This window comes from Bombus terrestris, chromosome 15 (genome assembly GCF_910591885.1).
Source record: "Bombus terrestris chromosome 15, iyBomTerr1.2, whole genome shotgun sequence".
Classification (NCBI taxonomy): Eukaryota; Metazoa; Arthropoda; class Insecta; order Hymenoptera; family Apidae; genus Bombus; species Bombus terrestris.
This window is the reverse complement of record NC_063283.1, coordinates 11,230,479-11,251,617: the sequence shown is the minus strand read 5'-3', so window position 1 is coordinate 11,251,617 and position 21,139 is coordinate 11,230,479. Positions and strand designations below refer to the sequence as shown.

Sequence of the window (21,139 nt, the reverse complement as noted above, 5' to 3'; positions counted from 1 at the left end):
AAAAAGAAAAGAAAGGAGAGAGAAAGAAAGAAGAAAAGAAGAGAAAAAAAAGAGAAACAAAGCAGGAAAGAGCATGGCCTAAAATTTTTCCAATTTTAACAGTACATAATTTTAATTAGAAAACAATTTTACAAGAAATAAGATACAAGGGGATAGAAAAAATAACAAAAAGGAAATGATATATGATTTTAGTGATTATGGTAGATGTAGATGTAGATGTAGATATAGCTGTAGTAGTATTGAATTTGGAAGTATCGAAAAAGTATCGAAATTGAAAGTAGATTACAACAGCATCGAAATTTAAACGTAATAAATTTAACTTGGAGAAACGAGATATAAATAAAATGAGATCGCTCGCAAATAATAAATTAGTCTACGTTATTTCAGATAAAATAATGTAGGTAACATGTTGGTAATTCGTTAAGATTGTATAAAATAAATTTTAATGTGTAGGGATACGGTTGTGGAAAACTGTGCAATATCTTTGCTGGAAAAGTTTATTGGTGGCAGGAACAATTTGCGAGTAATTTAAGGTTGTCAAGTTAGACGACAAGGGGCATATGTATGTTTCCGAGATACTCGAGAGAAAGTAAACGTGACGGCAAAATCCGTCGCAAAGAGGAAACGAGACCTGAGTGAGTTCTCTTGCGTCACGCGAAATCGTCACGTGTTCTCCTCGAGTTTCTCCCCTTTCCAACGGGCTTTTCTTCGATTTTTCTCCTTTCTTTAAGCACGAAATAGCCCCGTTTGATTAACGATAAAGCAAAGTGTATAGAACATAACTTTAATATAATAATTTGGTTTGAAACGTGTATTAAGTTGAGTGACAAATTCGTTCGCGTTTCTTTAAAAGTACTTGTAAACTCTATCTAAGCGAATAATCTATTATGTTTCAATTATTTTTCTCAAATTTGTTATCTTTTAATCAAAGAATGTTGAAGTATGTATCTTTGCATTTGCAAAGTAGCTACTTAAATTGAACAAACACTCGAACAAAAACAAAAATATTTCCAAACGGAACGACAGACGGTTCGAATTATGTAACGTAAACCGGTATTATATATAAATGAACTGGCCCGTCATCTGTCTGCTCCATAATCGAGAGATTAACCAAATTCAGACAGTTCTCAACTGAAATTTTACTATTTCGATCGGATCTTACAGCTGGAAGTGAAAGATAAGATGTCGAAATTTCCAAAGGGGAAACAGGTATAATATGCACGATAATCTGCAGGTTTTAAAGAATTTCGATTCGCAGAACACAAGTAGCGCTCGCTTGGAATCTCGCCTCATCGTACAAACTATCGTAAGAGACGAAGGGGAAGGGTGATCGAGGTGTATACATATACCATACTCTGTATAATATCTTAAGGCATGTTTCGAGTCGAGTTTCGGCATCGCACCTTGACATTTCTTTTTCCGCTTCGTTTAATTGCAAAACAGCTTCTTCGAATCACGTAAAAGTGCAGTAAATACATCCGTATTTCGATATCACATTTTAATAAAGAACAGTAGAAATAGTAGAAGAACGTTACTTACACTAGCTCGCGAAGCTATTCGACGCCTGTTTTTAGGCACCTTTTATCCATCTATATATATATGTCGGAGATGTAGAGACATCGAGCCTTTCTTTTGGAAGATTTCTCAATACTTGGGCTCAGGGTGACATGGTCGCCGAACGTAGGCACGGTCACGGGATGAACGAAATGTTTTACAAAGGAGGTTCCAGTGTTAAGGGATACGCTGTATAAACAATCAAGTCTTGATCAGGAGCAATGCTGGTTTATGTGGAACTGCCTAGTTACGGCGCTTGGGAATTTGTTGATATTCCCGATCGATATGTATTTGATATATGTAACTGTATCTGTCTTTTATTTTGCAATCTCCTTGGAGAGTTTACTGTCATCGTCTTGGAGTCAGTCTTAGAGAAACCCTGTGCCAGAGTGAACGTGTCAGTGTGCTATCAAAAATATATTAAAACGTACAGAAAGTTTCCCGTTGACCGTGGATTCGTTACAGAACCCAAGAATATTATTTAAAGCATTTGTTTACTTATTGTTTGTTATCTTAGTTAACCGTTAAACTAATTATTTATCAAACTTTGTAAAGAAATATAATTTTATGTAAATACAACCTTTATTGAACATCATGATGGCAAATGCTAACGAAGAATCGTCTCGCGCTCGAAATCCAAACGACAATTCGACATATATATATATATATATATGTCGGGTTGGCGTTACGATTAGAGTTAGGGTTAAGGGCGTAAACGAATTCCTATTGACACTAGACGTGATCACTATGCAATAGAGGAGATATTTACTAGTGCAAACATGACCATGTTGGAATTGGACAAGTAATCGCGATAAATTGATACTCGAGAAGCTAATGACAATGATCCTAGGCTCAATAACGAATCCACGGTCAACGGGATGACGAACTCTACTCTTCTTTAGCGTCTAAGTTGTACTCAATGTTAATGCGTGGGGCAATCACTACGTATCCGAGAGTTACTTGAATCGTCGTCGAGATCGTACCGGAGAGTGACTCTCCGTCTCGACGATGCCGTCGAGGAAAACTATAATGGGTGGGTCTAAGGACATGAGATCCTCGGATTCGTCAAAGAAAGCTTTCGTTCCAAAGGTGAGGGAAATTAGCGCTATTGCTAATTGGTCGATCTCCATATCGGCGTTTTGAAAGAGATGCTGGCCGCCCTTGAGGGGAGGTTGTTGACGGGGGGCAACGCTCGTGGAGGATAGGTTTCTCCTATCTTCCCGTAGTTGCAACAAAGTCTATTTGACGGACTTCGCTTGACTAAATCTTAAGATCTATAGCGGGTCCTCACGTTAGCTAAACATACGCCACAAAGGCATGCCGACACCCGGCGATCATCTTACTCGGAGGACGAAATCTGCGTGTGGCGGGCCGCGGGATAGAAACTATTGAAGTATTTACTGCCACGTGTCGCTACGACTATTTCTTTTAAGGAGAGGAATAGAGTTACTCTGTGCCTTTGTTAGATAAAACGTTCATCCCTTTGACCGCGGCTACGTTCGGCGACTGATTGTCGCCTCGAGCCCAAGCTCATGATCATAAATCTCGAACAATCGGAGCGGCATTTGTTTAATCCAAGTTACAGAGTTGCGGTATTCCCGCGAATCCAAGGAGGAGCTCCGGCGTTCTTTCATCTCCGACACGGCCATTCTGACTATCACACGTCCTCGGGTGTAGCTACAATATTGAGTTTTCTTAACGTTAGTCTCGGTACAATTAACATTGTTTACAATCTAACTTAATGTCTAAATAAGCTGAGGGTCCAGTGTAACAATAAAATTTTGTTCGGAGGTTTGACAACAAAAGGAATAGAAGAGAACATGAATTAGTAACGTTGTAATTAGTATTGGAAGTGCTAGTTGCGTCCTGTGGGTTATCAGTCGGGTCATAACGGCGAAATGGACCAGTCTCGATTTCGTACCCCAATGGATCTCGTTTTTCTAGATCGCACGACCGCACCAAACTTCGTAACACTGTAGCTCATGGTGCGCGTGAACACATCACTTGCCCCTTAGTCGAGCTTCATAACACTATAGCTCATGGTGCGCGTGAACACATCACTTGCCCCTTTACCGAGCTTCACAACTCTATAGCTCATGGTGCGCGTGAACACATCACTTGCCCCTTTACCGAGCTTCACAACTCTATAGCTCATGGTGCGCGTGAACACATCACTTGCCCCTTTACCGAGCTTCATAACGTACTCCGTAAGGTGCTACGGTCTTTGTGCTAAGGATCTTCCGAGATCGAGGCACTCATGTCGTCGTGGTCACTGTTATTGCCGTCACTACCGACGTCCAACTCAGCGGGAACGCGACTGTCCGGCATTTTTCTTAATCTGTCGTGACTGTCTTTATACGATCGTTTGCCGTCTAGCGTTTTTAGAATATATCTATCTCCTTCCAAAATCTCGGTTATTACAAATGGACCCTTGAATTTCGGCTCTAGCTTGGTTTGGTTTCTTTCCTCGTTCTTGCGTAGTACGAAGTCGCCGAGGTTAAACCTAACCACTTTAGCTTTGTTCCTATCAAATCTTTCTTTGTCGTATTGGGCGTTACTTTCTATGTTCTGTACGGCCTGCTGCCTTATATCGGAGATATCGACTTCTTTTTCTTCGATATTGTCGGGTAGCAATAGGTCATACGGTCTCGCCGATCTACCGATTAGTAGTTGTAAAGGACTCGAATTGGTCACGCGGTTGACGGTGCAGTTCAACGCTAGCTGCATTTCCCCAATCGCGTCTTGCCACGGCCGCCCGGTCGTTTCTACTGTCGTGAACGTATTTTCAATGTACGCATAACACGCTCTACCTGTCTATTGGCTCTATCATCGGTCGCTATCGAGTGAACTTTAATTCGTTTGCTTTCACAGAATTCTCGAAATTCATTACCCTTAGGACATCTTTCCTGATCTGCTACTATCCGGCAGGGACTTCCGAATAAAATATAGCGGGTTTAAGCGCTTTAATGGTGTTACGGAAATCTATCTTACGAGTACGATGCAGGTATACGAATTTAGTGAACACATCGATCAAAACAATGACGTACTCCTTTGAATCGCTTTTACCACTCAACTTGCCTGTTATGTCCATGTGGACCGTATGCCAGGGTATGCTGGTCTTAGGTATAGGATGTAGTTCGGCTTGTATCTTACCTGAACTAGCTTTCGAAACTTGACAAGCATGACAGTTCTCAATGAATCGGCGAACGTACTTCGCCATCCCTTCGAACCAGTAATACTCGTACAGTCTCTCGAGCGTTTTCTCCCAACCCAAGTGCATAATTGACTGGTGCACATGGTTAATAACAGACTATCTAAAACCTCTTAGGACTATAGGTAAACAGAGAGTCCTGCCTTTTCTTTGTATCCTACGGTAAAGAGTATCGGACCGTAATTCGTATGTATTCGCGATGTCTTCCGCGAGCTCATCGTTTTGCAATTTCTTGACGATTCCCAAGGTTTGAGAATCACGACGTTGTTCGACTAGTAGCCAGTATTCCGATATTTCGGCCAGATTGATTTCTTTCTCCGCAATTTTATCAATTTTACGGTGGTCTAAATCTACGGGGTTTCGCGAGAAGAAATCTACGTGGGCTGTCCGTTTACTTTCCAGATACATAATGTCAAAAACAAAAGTCTGCAAGTAGGCCCATCACCGATGGTCCCTGTCATTTAAATGTACTTTATTACTCGACGCTTTCGACGAGTCGCAATCCGTGACGACAAGAAATTCCCATCCATGTAGATAGTGACGGAAACGCTCGACTGCGTTTACGACTGCTAACGTCTCTAGTTCGTAGGAATTATACCTAGATTCTGCGAGGGTAGTTCTTTTGCTGTAATACTCTATTGCTTTGCCTTTACCTTCGACTTGATGCGTCAAAATCGCCCCGTAACTCTCCGAGCTAGCGTCAGTATGTAGTTCTATCGGGTAATTGGGGTCGAATATCATTAACACCGGCGCGTCGGTCAGGGCGGAAACTGCCTGTTGTCTTATTTTCTCGTGCCTATCTGTCCAAGTTATATTTCTGTTATTTGAGATGAGCGCATACAGGGGTTTCATCACCTGTGAGAATTTAGGGATGAACTTTCGGAAGTACGAAGCTAACCCTATGAACTGCCTGGACTGTGTGACGGCTGTTGGCACAGGTAAAGAGCTTAAGGTGTGTATTTTACCCGGGTTCGGACGAACTTCTTCGTTATGAATTACGTATCTCAAATAGAGCACCGATGTCTTTAGAAAAGAACAGTTCGCAATGTTAACAGAGAATCCTGCTTTTACGAGGGTATCTAATACGGTGTTCAATCTTCCTAAAGCTTGATCTATCGAGTCGGCAATAATTAGAACGTTATCGAAATAAATAACAACGTACGAATGAGCGAGGTTGCCTAGGGCCTTGCGAATGGCCCTCCGAAAGACGGACGGCGCAATTTTTTCAGTTCAAACGGCATCGTTATCTACTCATATTGTCTGTCGGGAGTAACGAACGCTGTATACTCCGCTGAATTAGGATAAGTAGGAATTTGGTGAAACCCGCTGGCCATATCCAGGCTAATAAAATATCTCGCCTCTTGCAATCTCGCGACTTGATCCGCAATAAGGAGTAAAGGGTACCGATCCGCGACGGTACTTGGATTTAGTTCTCGGGGATCCACTCGTAATATATCTGAGCCGCTTTCCTCTTCACGAGTTACGTAGGGCTCGCGAATGGCGAATTACTAGGCCTTATGTTCTTTGCTTTAATTAAAACGCTTATTTTCTCACGTACCGCTCTTCGGTCCTCCTCACTAAATCTATAAGGACTTCCTCATACGGTGATGTTAGGATCAATTAATCGTATTTCTAACCAGCCTGTATTTACGCGAATACGTAGGGAATCCGTAACGAATGAATCTTTGAATTTGTCGAGAAGAGAAATTGATCGACTTTTATTATTACCATGTACATCAGTTTCAGCTTCATTAACGACAATCTCGTTTGCAGTGGTTTCATTACAGACATTAATTATTTTTGTTTTACACATAGCGAGGCTATTTTGTGTAATGTTACGTCAAAACCCAGACTTAGAGTTCCACAACTAATCGCGATATCATATTTTAGATAACTATCAGCAAGGACATGAGAAATTATCTTCGATGTAAAAATCATTAATACACACGATGAACAAATGGGAGGCGTATGTTTAATACAAGTATTTCCTGCCCCTCGCATTACTAATATGTCAGTCATTCTTTTGCCAGAAATCTCGAGGCCACGGACTCTTTAATTAGTGAACGCTCGGCTCCCGAATCCGAGTAAAATGGAAACGACTCACCCAGATGACTTGATCTACCCGATGATGCTTCCAGTACGTAGAAGTCGACTCGCCACTCGTTATTGAAATTATGGTTTTCTTTCATAATCAGGTTGACAGTTGCGCCCCGTGCAGCGGGGTCGGAACGTGCGATTTTAAGGGTTAAAACGTGGTAGCGAAAACTTGTTAGGTTTCACACTCGATTTTGCACTAGCGACTGGGTTACTCGCGCACGATGGTCGTAAGTTCTAACACTGTTATAATCGGCACTGATCCCACTTCTGATGTCGGGTTGGCGTTACGATTAGAGTTAGGGTTAAGGGCGTAAACGAATTCCTATTGACACTAGACGTGATCACTATGCAATAGAGGAGATATTTACTAGTGCAAACATGACCATGTTGGAATTGGACAAGTAATCGCGATAAATTGATACTCGAGAAGCTAATGACAATGATCCTAGGCTCAATAACGAATCCACGGTCAACGGGATGACGAACTCTACTCTTCTTTAGCGTCTAAGTTGTACTCAATGTTAATGCGTGGGGCAATCACTACGTATCCGAGAGTTACTTGAATCGTCGTCGAGATCGTACCGGAGAGTGACTCTCCGTCTCGACGATGCCGTCGAGGAAAACTATAATGGGTGGGTCTAAGGACATGAGATCCTCGGATTCGTCAAAGAAAGCTTTCGTTCCAAAGGTGAGGGAAATTAGCGCTATTGCTAATTGGTCGATCTCCATATCGGCGTTTTGAAAGAGATGCTGGCCGCCCTTGAGGGGAGGTTGTTGACGGGGGGCAACGCTCGTGGAGGATAGGTTTCTCCTATCTTCCCGTAGTTGCAACAAAGTCTATTTGACGGACTTCGCTTGACTAAATCTTAAGATCTATAGCGGGTCCTCACGTTAGCTAAACATACGCCACAAAGGCATGCCGACACCCGGCGATCATCTTACTCGGAGGACGAAATCTGCGTGTGGCGGGCCGCGGGATAGAAACTATTGAAGTATTTACTGCCACGTGTCGCTACGACTATTTCTTTTAAGGAGAGGAATAGAGTTACTCTGTGCCTTTGTTAGATAAAACGTTCATCCCTTTGACCGCGGCTACGTTCGGCGACTGATTGTCGCCTCGAGCCCAAGCTCATGATCATAAATCTCGAACAATCGGAGCGGCATTTGTTTAATCCAAGTTACAGAGTTGCGGTATTCCCGCGAATCCAAGGAGGAGCTCCGGCGTTCTTTCATCTCCGACATATATATATATATATATAGAAATAGGCGTCGAATAGCTTATATATATATATGTAATTTATATGTATATTATGTTAAGGAGGTCGTAGGGGCGCACAGTGGCCGTTGAGTGATGGCAACTCCCGGACGAAGGCTAGTTAAGTGGCACTTGTTCAGCCACAGATCCAGATTAGTCACGGCACTGCCATGCCGCAGGCAGACTACCGTTCTACTTGTCCCTGCTTCCGCCTGCTCGCGGGCCATCGTACGCTTCTTCACTTCCAAGCTACATTCTGTTTCAAGGATCCTCGTGTACCGAGTACTCTAGTGCTTAGCCAGCTAATTACCTATCTGGGCTATCTGGACTATCTGGATTTGGTTTACTACGTGTTCCTGGCGTGCAGAGTACGGTACCAGGTACCAGTCGTCGTGTATCCCGTTGAAATATCTTTCGTCGAATGAAAGTCATCGAACCAAGTGCAGAACGAATGGAAAGGAAACGTCGACGTGAACTACTCTTGACACCGTTTAATCGTACGTGAGAAAAGCATGACTTTGCTCGGGCATTTCGTCATCTGATTGTCAACGATGTCCGACTATGAACCTTCTATTCCCCTGTGGCAATTTCGGCAATCTTCAAGGTCTTTGGAAACGTTGTTCGGACGAAGGAAGTAGTTGAGTGGAAAAATCGAGTTATAACGGCACGGCAGATTATTTGTAGCAAGTGATTTGGTTAAATTATTTTCTACTCAAGTTACGGTGATAATTTTATGTAAGGATTGTTGGAAAAATCGGCGGAAAAATAAGTAGAGAAGAGAAGAAAATTGTTTCGATCGAAAATAATCGGCTGAACGCTTGGTACGCGGTAGAATTAATGCAATGGTAAATTATCCTGACAACAAGACATCGTCAAAAAGAATGAAACGTTTGTGTTGGATGTCAGTTGTTGTGCCGTTTTTATGTCATGAATAATAATTCTTACCAAAACTACAAAATACGAGTACGGAGCAGTTGAAATTAAACTGTCCGCGCCCTCTTAATTGCAGAAATAAACAATTTTTGAATTTAGCTGCAAATGTGTTGATAGATGTTGGCGAAAAACGAGTGCTATTTCATGAAATTGTAAGACAACTATAAGAGATTTCAAACATAAATATTAATCCAATTGTGACGATAAAATGATAATAAACGATACACGATGTTATTAACAAATTCTAGAAACTGGCAATTTCAAATTTAGTTATGAACGTGCAAATATCTTTGCAATTGTTGTTGGCCTCAATTTTTGAGAGAACCAACACGAATTCCACGTAAACAGTGGTAGAACAGGATGCCTGCCGCGATGGTGCATTGCACGCGCGCGCGATCACATGCTGATTCTCGTGGGGTTACATAGCAGTCCTGCATAGCGGTCATTGCGGTGGCGCGATGCTATGCGATGCTGCATGCACGACAGAGAACGGCAGACAATGACAGACAACGGCAGACAACGGCAGACAACGACAGACAACGACAGACAACGACAGACAACGACAGACTACGACGGAATCTAAGAATGGAATCCTTAATTGCTATTCTGGATTCCGCGAACGAGGAGACTTGATACATTGCGGTCGATGAAATTTGCGGATTTGCGGACTTGCGGATCGTCGACGACTCTTCGTCGCAAAAAGATGGGGGAATGAAACGAAAGTAGCGAGACAGAGGCAGTGCAAAGCTAAAGGTAAGATAGTAGTGGTGAGTAGAGTGAGAACGAGGACACGATTAAATCGACGATTTAAAATGCCGTTTTTCGTCGGGAAAAGATGAGCAAAATAAGACATCGTGCAAACAAAGATTCCATTTAGCATTTGTTAAAGCAATTCTCTTCGTTTCACGAAAATTTCCATGAGAATTAGCACGTTCTCTACGGAGAGCTGGATGTTAATAATCTCGTTGGTCCAGAACGAGGCAAACATTGAAATTCATCGAGACGAAATAATCGAGCTTCTCTACCTTTGGCTAAGCTTAACAAAATAACAATTCGTTTCGATGGGATAAGCGATCGCGGTGTGTTCCGGCACAATTAATTTGAATAAACGAGAACCGAGCGCGTTGTCCCCGCTTTTTGCGCCCGTCTCTGACTCCCTAACTGATTCTTCGGTTCTCTTAGATAAATCTTCGAGTTCTGTATAAAAGCGATAAAATACTTTCGCATTGGAGCGTTCCACCGAAGGATGCGTTTTAGAAAATCGCGCTATACTTGGAAAAATACTTTGGTATAACATTTTCGGCACAAACCTTGGGCGAATCTTCCCCCAGTAGCGGGCACGTAGTTCGATAGAAATTTTTCTATGGTTCTTGGAATTGGTTTGCGCGTCTACATACGTTTGCTTTAAATGATAGAAAATTTCTATGAAATTGCAATTATTATATCCTACGCCACCTATTAATTTACTTATTTGCCTACCAGTTTATTTATAGTTCTAGCTGTACTAGTTTATATAGTTCAAGGTTCAAATTGTTTGCTTACAACGTTGATTTGCTTGTTGTTGACATCCTACCTTGTTTATTCACATTGTTCCTTTACTTTACATCACTTGTTTACTTACGCTGTTTATATCCTGATTACATTTTATAAAATATCCACTGGTATGTTTATCGCACCAGTTTGCTTTCTTTGCTTTCTTCATTCGCAAACAACCGACACTGTTTCCGAAAGAAGCCACAATTTTCCGATAAAAGTAACGAATCAATTCTCCCTATCATTTTCCTACTAACCACCAACGCAACGGCCTAAAAAAGAATGCAAGCTTTTCAACAATTAAATATATAAGTAAATTAATAAATAAATAAATAAAGAAGGAAAGGAAAAAAGAACAATAATCACTCCACGATGATTAAAAAAAAGATGACACCAAAAAATTCGTCCATGGTTCATCTGCAAATGTTCCTAGTAATCGTGAAAAAATTATGTACAAACGTCCGCGAGCAAAATTAAAGGAAAGGAAAAAAGCAATAAACTCTATTACAAGGATTAACGAGAGAAAAAAATAGGAATGGAATAAATAAAAAGTACTACTGCAACTTTTCCCTTTCTGCCGTCCATCGACTGACTGATACATTTTCATCCTTTGACGTTGCCTCGGAGTGGTTGTAAACAGGGCTGGCCATCCCCTCGCGTTGATTCATATTTCGAAATTGTATTGTCCATTCACTGGCAAGGGTTGGAAGCGGAGCAATGCGACGAAAGTCTGGTACAGTGTCCGAGAGAGTAGGAACGGGGGAATAGATATTTTCCGCAAAACGGAGGTTGCTGGCTGGAGTGTAGAGGGAGCATTTACTATTCACCTATCTGGGTCAGTTTGCCCAACCCAGACGAGTGCTTCGCTTCGAAATCCTCGTCGTTCGTCACGGCCAAAGCCTCCACCCCTCGGTTTCGAGTCGCCGCCCCCGCGGTGACCCAACGATGTTTTTGTCCGCTAGCAAGAGTTGGTAGCCTTCGTACGAATACAACCTTCCGCCGGCATTTTCATCGGCCTAATCATGTATGGATTACGTGGATGGTAAAGGGGCTGGCGACCGAAGGTGGGATCTTTACGATGCCGAAGTCTTTTGTTCGACACGAATGTTTGAGAAAGATTTGAGAGTAGAGTTTTAGAGTATAGGGAATCCTATGGTAGACTAAGAATGGTAGAATATACAGTAATAACTAATTTTCTTCCGGTTGAAAAATTTTGTTTCGTAGCAGATAAGTTTGTGGATCGACAATGAACATTCGACTATTTGGTTCGGAGAGATTTCAGGCTTTTGGATACTATTTATTATTATTATTTCTTTTTCTTTTAGTTAGGAATCTTGTAATAGCATCCATCAGTTTATTGTAGACCTTAGTTTACAAGGGTATATTTCATTTTTTTTGTTGTTTTAGTTGCGACGATAATGATAGATAGCCTGTAGATCTATGAATTTCCGATAAGTACTTCGTGTTAGCATTTTTACAAAGAAAATCTGCTGTGTGAAAAAAAGCGGTTGGTTTCGATTCCTTCCGATAAGGATGGTACAAGGATGCAAAGTAGAATTTTTTGTGTAAGTGTCGGAGGGAAAAGATCCTCTTTAAAATTGAAAGTCCTTGAAACTTCTTAAAATAAACCTTCCTAACTTTCATTTTTTTCATCGTGTGGAATTTTAGTATATAAATTTTAGTCAATACGACGATGTTATTGGTTTGAAATTGTGCAATATCGTATGAATATATATGTAGAAAGATGATTAAACTGCAAATAATACAAGAGAGTTGAGGGAATTTGTGCGTTGGAAAACTTCAAGTTGTCAAGTGAATACTGTTGGAACGCGCGTGCTAAGCAGAATTACGAAGCTATGGCTGAATATTGAACGAACGTTTCATTCAGCTTTGAAATTATTCAGCGAATATCGAATCGACATGTAAGCTGAAACATTTCCATATTATGAAAATGAAAGACTAAAGAGAGTACTATTTCATGAGATACTAAATGATTTCATTCTCCTGTATATATACATAATAATAGTAAGCAAAGAACACGATAATTCATTTACAATGTATCGCTTTCGCGTAGTCTTCACAAATAATTATCCACTATTATAAGAAGTATTTAATATTTATTATATATGTAGTATCGTGGGCAAAAGGCCTAAGATATCGGCCGAACCATAAACAATGTCGCGAGAGCCGCGGCTTCGTCAGGTCCATTAATGTGTCGTCGGTCCTTTCAAGTGAGTAGTTTCGTAGAAAAGGCCCACGTAATCCTGGCCACGGGTCTTCGCAGAACACATGCGTAGTGGGGCTAAGAAAAGACAAAGGAATACTAGCCCATGGGGTATTAGTTAGTTGGGAAATAACACAGTGTTAGTTGAGAAGCGAGAGTGAGCGAGTACAGAAGCTGGACAGTGTGAATCGGGAAGTCGAGAGCCGAGTATGAGAATAAGACGTGCGACAATATTGTAATCAGTTCCTTGTTTTGAATATCATTTGTTAAACCAAAACATCATTACTTGTCCTTTCCTCTAAGACCCATTTAGATACTACATATATATGTCGGGTTCACATTATGATTAGGGTTAGGGGCGTAAAACGAATCTTCGTTTGGATTAGACATTGTTGTTTTGCAATAGAGAAGATATTGACTAGTGCAAATATGATTATTACAGAATTTGACAACCGTGGTAATTAGATACTCGAGATGCTAATGACAATGATCCTAGGTTTAATAACGAATCCGCGGTCAACAGGATAGCAAATTTACTTTTCGTCAAAATATAAATTCGACTCTATGTTACAACGTGGAGTAATCACTCCTTGTAAAAACGTTACTTAAATCGTTGATCAACTCGCACGAGAGAGTGCGTCTCCGTCACGGTGTAGAGGAAAACTATGATGGAGTGTGTGTCTAAGGGCACGAGATCATCGGATTCGTGGAGAAAAGCCTTCGTTCGGAAAGTGAAGGAAATTGACGTTGCTATTAATTAGTCAATTTCCATGTTGGTGGTTAGCAAAGAATGCTACCTGCCCTTGAGGGAAAGTTGCTAGCGGGAAGCGTCATTCGTTAAAAAATAGATTTCCTCTATCTTCCCGTAGTTAAGACAAAGACTGTTTGTCTGTTTGAAGGACTTTATTTAACTAAATCTTGAGATTTGTAAGGGGTCCTCAGGCTAACTGAACATGTACTGTGGAGATGCGTCGATATTTGGTAATCATCTTACCCGAAGAATAGAGTCTGTGTATGGCGAGCTACGGGACAGAAACCGTTGGAATGTTTACTGTCGAGTACCGCTACAACTATTTCTTTTTAAGGAGAGCTATACTATTACTTTATACCTTTATTAGACAAAACGTTCATCCCTTGACCGCGGCTACGTTCAGCGACTGATTGTCGCCTCGAGCCCAATGTTATTATCACAAATCTCGAACAAATACAATCGGATTGAATAACGACAATTGCTTAATTACGGCTATGGTAGAATCTAGATTACAGTGTTAAGGGATTTTCCCAAAGTTCCAAAGGGAAGGTTCCGGTGTCCTTTCATCTCCGACATATATAATAAAAAAAACGGTAGAGTCATCGAATAATTCCATCGAGGGGAAATCAAACTCTGTCGCGATCTTACAGTTGAGAAATTGCAGAAAAATAGGAATAGTGAAATTCTTAACATTTGTTCTCGGAGACGAGGGGCTGAAATTCTTATTTGCGACCTTCGTTTGCTTGTCGGTTCTCGAAACGCATTGCTGACATTTCAGCAGCCGCGACCAAAGAAATAACTGGTAACGCGAACGAAGGGAATTAAGAAAGATATGTAAATATAATCGAGACACACGCGTAGAATTGTTCGTTAGAAATCGTCGATGGGTACCAGGGCTAAGAAAGTTAATTAATTAAGGAAAAGTGGAAGCTGAAGGAGTTATCTGAAACATTGTTGGACGACCTTTCGTCCAGGTTATGGAAATCCTCGTCGGTTAAAGTGTAGCTTTTTCCACTAGCGAGATTTATTCGAGGGGGAAGGAAAGACTTGAGAAAAATCTCCCTGGAACGAAAGGATAGAGGCTGTAAAAATTGTTATGCTCATTCGTTTAATCTTTGCCATTCAATTCTTCGCAAAATTGACGATTGGAAGTAACAAACATAAAAATTATTATCTCTGGGAAAAATAATCGTTAAAGATTCTAGAGGTGGAGAGACTTGTAGAGCTGATAATTTTCAACTATGAAGTCGTTGCAAGTTTCTAATTGCCGTAGATAGGTAATATACTTTAATTTTTACAGATCGATTCCTCACGGGAGAAAGAAAGCTTGTTTAGATACAATAAGGAACAGATTTCTCAATATATTACGGAAATTGTTATCTGCTGGCAAAAAGATCTTTAAAACACTATTTTCTATTCTGTACGAGTTGACTAATAATAAATTGCATACTTTGAATTATTGTATAACAGACAACTTATTCGAATTTTTATAAATGACCTTTTATGAAGAATTGAAAAGTAGTTCGATCAGTATAATAAATTTAATGAAAAGGTTGAAAATATCGTTATAATTTGTCCAATTAACCGAAAGAATTCTTTAAAATGTTAATTAAAATGTAGAAACTGAAAATTAGTGTCCATCATGCGGAAGAAAAAAATTTCGACGATGTTTCATTGATTATTTTGTGAAAATATATTTCCTTATCAGGTTAGATCTTCATATAAATCATACAATATCTTCTGTTTCGATTTAACGACTATAGATAATAATTTAAAATAAAGTAGCTGGGCAAATAGTGATTTCGTATTAATTATTTTAAGACGTAGATTCGTAGGAAATTGTTCGTTCGACACATTTACCAAAAGAATTCCCAACGTGAATTAGAAAGTTGCACACGATGAGAATTCTTCTTCACCTACGCAGCTATGTACTTTAAAACAAGTTATTCGGTCAGTCGAGACAAACGTCCACCAATCCGCCACCGTTGCAATCGCACGAAACGAAGAAAACGAAACGATTGAAATCCGTTTGTCTATTCATTGGATAATCTATGAAACGACCACAAAAGAGAATCACTGTGTCAAAAAGCAGGGTTAGCTCGGCAAGGGATAGGAAGAAAGAGTGGAAAAAACGAAAAGTTGAACGTTTGATCGACAGCCAAACGAGGAATTCAGCGCAGACTTCTGTTACAAGGTCTGCGCGTGGAAAAGGGTACAAGGGAGATTGACCACCGTGAACGGTTCGAACGTTTCCAATTCCAGGAAGAAAAGAAAGGACGAAGGACGAAGAAGGAAAAATGATGGAAAGCCCCGATGGATAAGAGAGAAAGGTTGGGACAAAGGATGAAAAGAGCGTGGTGGAGAATGAGGCGGAACAAGGAGTGAGCCGCAGGAGAAAGCAGAAGAGAAAAGAGCAGAGAGACGGATAGATTAGCTCTTTACCATGGTACGATTTAATCTCTGCTCGCCGCAGGCCTCTGCGACCCCTTGCCGCGCGTCGCCATCTTCTTCTCCACTTTCGTTGGCTGTTGCTGCCGCTGCCGCTGCCGAATCGACGTGCAAGAACTTCTATTCGCTTTAACCCTTTGAGTGCTGTGGGCGCATATAGGTGTCTGGCGAAAGCTAACGGTGTGGACTAAGAACATATATATGCGCTTTCTGTAAGTGCCCGGCATGGGTTAAGGACGCATGTATGGGTTTTTCAATTTTTCCGAACACCTACGCAGAAGTGATACTATCATGTTTGTGTGAAATAAATATAAATGCATTCCTTACAGCAGTAAACAAATGCCAATAGTGCCTCGTTATTGTTGAAGTGGTCACCACTTGTAAGAAAACTCTACATCTGGTTTTTTTAGTTTTCTCAAGCACTGAATTTTTCACACACAACTAAATTATTAACTTGTGTTATATTTATTAAATTTAGTTTTCTAGTTTATTGTTTTCTAGTTTATTACCCAAATTCTAGTTAACTGTAAATTTCCATGTTTATAATAAATAATTAAAAATAACTAAAAAATAACGCTCGCTCTTGAATCATTTAATCTCGTGCAAAAGAATTACTATAACTTATTACGATTTGCGCTTTGAATAGTCAATTAACAGAGTTCAGTCTAATGAAAAAGTATTCCGTCCACAGCGATCGTCAGCGCTAGACGCGCGCCGTCCGTACGGACGATATAGGCCGCGAGTAGTCAGCACTCAAAGGGTTAAAGTTTGACTCTCGTTAAGTTGCGCACGAAAGCCCGTCAGATCGACGCGATTAGTCTTTCGCAAACTATGTCGTCGATCGACGACATACGATCAATGTCGTCAAGGAGATGTCAATTTTTCCTGTCCTACTGTTCTTTCCATTTTTCAAGCCCCTTTGTGAGAGCTGGTTGTTCCAGAGTATATTGGTAATGAAAGTAAGAAATATGTTTGCAAAGAGTCGCGCGTATTTTAAGATGAAAAGGTTGCTTTGTGATCGGTCGCTACCGTATCAATTTTCTTGCAACTTTTGACAAGTCCGAGAAATTTGCATTTGGTAAGTCTGGAGTTGAGAAAATTCTTTCGTCAAGTGGCGACGTATATTTAAAGATAGGGGGATTGGTCTTTCGATTTATTTATCTATTGAGATATGTATAATTTTTGTGCTGGACTAGGTTAAATGCGTAGTAGAGATATTTGTATGTGGATATCAGTGTGTAGAGATATGTGTGTGCGCGGCGACTGAAAAACAGACGAATGTAAACAGTTCAGTCGGTTAACAGTCGATAAAAGGTCGGGTATGGAAGAAAGTGCTGAGACGCGTGCAAGTGTGTATCGATGAATATTCTAGAAATCGTTTATAAAATAAATATGTGTCTACGTTAATATTAATGCCAAGCGTAAATTTAATGTTTCCATAACAATATTTCGGCCATCAAGATCTACAATTCTCAACATTATCTTTAGATGAAAAGTTCTCAGGGCTTATCGAGTATGAATTACTAGTCGAGAGTGAAAAATTTACGTTTGACATGATATATTTAAAACCAAGAAGATTCTTCCGACTTTTTGTTTTACGAAGTTTTTCATGAAAAATTCATTGTAAGAAACGCAAGAAATTTACGTCTGATAGTTTTGGATTTCCCATTTCCGACTCCCTTTTCGATTTCTAACGTTATTAACCATCTTTAACATGGTAAATCGTTGATTTCTATAAGCCATATATTATCGTGACCTATATCTGAGAATTCTTCGGTCTAGGGTAAGGCCAAGTTTTATTAGTGTTAAAGAGATTCTTACTCGTTATCAGAAACTTTCTTTGGCAAATAAAGGTTTACTTTCCAATTAATTAGCTTGTCGATGCTCTAACTTTTGCTCTTTAATTTTACCTTAAAATTTCTAATAATTATTAAAAAATCGGAACCTTTAGCTTCTCTTTCACAACTTCTTCCTAATTATCCTCGCAAATCATACATCTCGTCTCGTAGTTTTCCTATTCTATTCTTTTCCCAGCTACCATAAGAAACTAAGATTAGGATCGAAATTGTACATTGTTCGACAGCAAGCTCTTAGCAAGCTCAAGACTTAGTTATTGGTTACGATTGCAGACGTAATACAGATAACAAGGTGCTCCGACATAACGAGATCAAAAGTTAATCAGAGATGATGGCAGTTAATGATAAATGAGCCGCGTTCATAGGGATTCCTTTTTAGCTTGATTAAGTGATCGATTTAGACACTGTGATAAATGAGCCGCGATACGCGCGGAGAAAGATGACCTTCCGAGATTGAATATTCTTGAGTTCTTGGGTTCCTGGGTTCCTGGGTTCCTTGTGAAACTCAAGCTCGAACGATGATAATTGCGGTCCAAGAAATAACCAGCGTTTCCTTATAACCAGTGGCAGGCTGATGTTGAAAAATGAACAGAATTTATAAATTACTCTTTTGTAAAAAGTAAAAAAGATAATTCATTCTTTATAATTCTTCTTGTTTCTTAGGTTGTGCTCTTCTTAACCGGAGAATTTTTATTGATAAAAACTAAGCTACGAGTAGACGTTAAAACGTTTGATACGTTACGAACAGTTACCGTTTAAGATGTGTCCGTATCTTTAGGATGAGAACGATTGTAGAATTCGTGCGATACCACTGAGCGTAAAAACAATTGCAAAGATAATGGAAGACTGATAGCGAAGGCAACATAGTGAAAATAAAAAGCAAATACCATAGAATACGCGATGAAAGAGAGATTAACGAATGAGTTCGTAACATAATTGGTTAGTAAATAATTTTGTTAATTTTGAATCGATATATTATAAAGTAACAAAAGCAGATAGAATTTAATTGAATTCAAGCCAAAGTAAATTTCTTAGCAATTAAATGCAAGATAAATATTCGAGAAAAAAAGCGACAATAGTTAAGGGTAAGAATCAGTTAACAATAGAAAAAATGTCAAAAGGTTTTGCCATAAGGCTAAACACGATATACGATATACTCGTAAAAGTGACATATCCATCACCATCGATCTCGCTTCGTCCAATAAAAGCCACGAAAAATTCCTGGGCGATGAAACTGCACCGATCGAAGCTGAAGCTCGACACGACAAATGGCCATAAAAAAAAAAAAAAAAAAAAAAAAAAAACACCTGCGTTCAGAATGAAGATTTACAGGAGTTGTACGAATGGCGAGCAATATTGCTAACAGTGAAATTAATTGGACAGACAAGAGAAGATTATTTATCACTGGTGCACGTTTCTCGAGCTGAAACTATCATTCTCCAGTTTCTTACGAAACAACGAAATCTCAAGAAAAGTCGGTCGTGTCTCGAGCAAGGGAAACGTTACCGGGAATACGGCCGTGACTGATGGATCGAGACGAACAACGCGCAAGTGGCAATCCTTGAAATATTATATCTTTATAATTAGTCTACTTGTGAGTCATCGTTCACGAAGCCTTTAATGGAAAGCAAGGCCTTCTTGAACTTTATTGGCCTTTCCGAAACCACTCGATTTCCTTTCCTCCAAGAGTTGAAAACAATATCGATCTTGTTACTTAATCGGATAAACATAATCTTTATTCTGAATTATCATTATATATATAATGTTCAATTGTTGGATAATTCAGGGATCAATTCTTAAGTCTGAAAATCGAGTTTATTGTTACAATACTTAAATAAAATACAGAGGTAAACAACAATTAATGATAATTAATAACAATAAATAATAATAAATAACAAAGCTTTGTACAAGGTCTACCTGAAAATCGGGAATCGATTTTCCACATCCTAAACTACCACTCTTCCTCTGTCAATCTTCAATACTCTAAATAATAATTTCTTTCTTATGATCGTGTCTATTTCTAACGCTCGAAATCCTTCTTCTTCTCTAACCGTCCGTCTGTGAAGTGACTGTTTGGCAAATCGGTTGTCATTTACATATATATATGGGAGCGGCTGCTCCTTCGACCAGAAAATTCACCTTCTCGAAGTGATTTCGGAAATCAATAGAAATAATTCATTATTTTTATGGAACGATGTGAAAAACAACATGGAATAACAACAAAAAATAAGAGATTGAAAAAATGGGGGGCTAACTTCATACCGTACCGGATCGGTCATTGCCATAAGAATATAATCGCTCAAGTTACTTCCCCAAGCACAGTGGCGTTCATTTCCCTCTGATACGGCGTTTTAGCATCGTTAACTACGGATATACACGCGACGGCCACAGTCGACAGTCGGCGACAGGCATTCACTATTGTTTTCTAGCCTGTGACAATGAAAACACATGAGGCGCCTACCTCTCACACACACACGGCTCTCGCTCTCACTCCGCTGATCTATTCTCCCTGCTAAATAACTTCTACCGTGACAGTTAGATACACGGCCACTTGTTCACCACAAAACAATGGGGCCAAGAATGTCAATGGTTTCTTCCATTGTCACGCGTGCGGGGCAATATTGTGGCGAGATGTCTAGGTTGTTTAAACGCCTCTCGAGAGTCTCAGTTCTTCTATAGACAATCCTCCCACCGATGCCTTCTATGCTTTCTTTAGATACTTTCTTCTATAGATGTGTGATTTTCATGTGGTGCTTTTTATTTTAGAGCTCCGGATTTTTCGAGTCTCGAGTGGAGATGAAAGATATCATGCTAAAATGAAAAAATAATTTATCAATGAATCTGAATTTCTTAATAAAAAAAAGAGATACGTGTATTTAAATAGCAATACTTTGTAAGATGGGTTAACCGTAAGGAAAACCTAAAAATCTCACGAAACATTACGATAGAGCAAAATCATAGAACAACTATCCTTTCGATAAAAAATGAATAGAGAAGCCCTTTTCACTTTAAACGACAGTAACATGACACTCGTCGAATCATTAGACACATTTTCACGATTAGCAACTCGGCGAACCGCATGAGGAACTGTCAAAGTCGTCATAAATCAACGACTACAGATACCAAAATGCTAATGAAACTCTGTCCGGTCGTACGATTCCTTCACTCGAATCGACGTATTACGACGTATTCCAGCCACGGATACCATCCAGAGATTGTCAAGATCCTACGGGCCTTGTGAAACTTCAACGAGAACTTCGTTCCAACTCAAGTGACC

The 21,139-nt window shown here is 39.9% G+C and overlaps 2 protein-coding genes and 1 long non-coding RNA gene across 3 annotated transcripts in view; 2 read left to right on the top strand and 1 right to left on the bottom strand.

Moving 5' to 3' along the window:
* The window catches only part of LOC100643595 (MICOS complex subunit Mic60), a 115,638-nt gene extending 104,772 nt beyond the window's left edge, over positions 1 to 10,866 (top strand). Inside the window, exon 15 of the mRNA XM_020867041.2 lies at positions 8,181 to 10,866. Coding sequence (XP_020722700.2) covers positions 8,181 to 8,210 — 30 coding nt within the window. The 3' untranslated portion in view covers positions 8,211 to 10,866. The remainder of the gene's footprint in view (positions 1 to 8,180) is intronic.
* LOC105666541 (U-scoloptoxin(05)-Sm1a) overlaps positions 1 to 21,139 on the bottom strand; it is a 93,298-nt gene that overhangs the window by 44,023 nt on the left and 28,136 nt on the right. The window lies entirely within an intron of this gene.
* LOC125386393 lies at positions 17,309 to 19,137 on the top strand. Its single transcript, XR_007226497.1, has 2 exons — positions 17,309 to 17,355; positions 18,526 to 19,137. It is a non-coding gene; the product is annotated as an uncharacterized LOC125386393 (long non-coding RNA).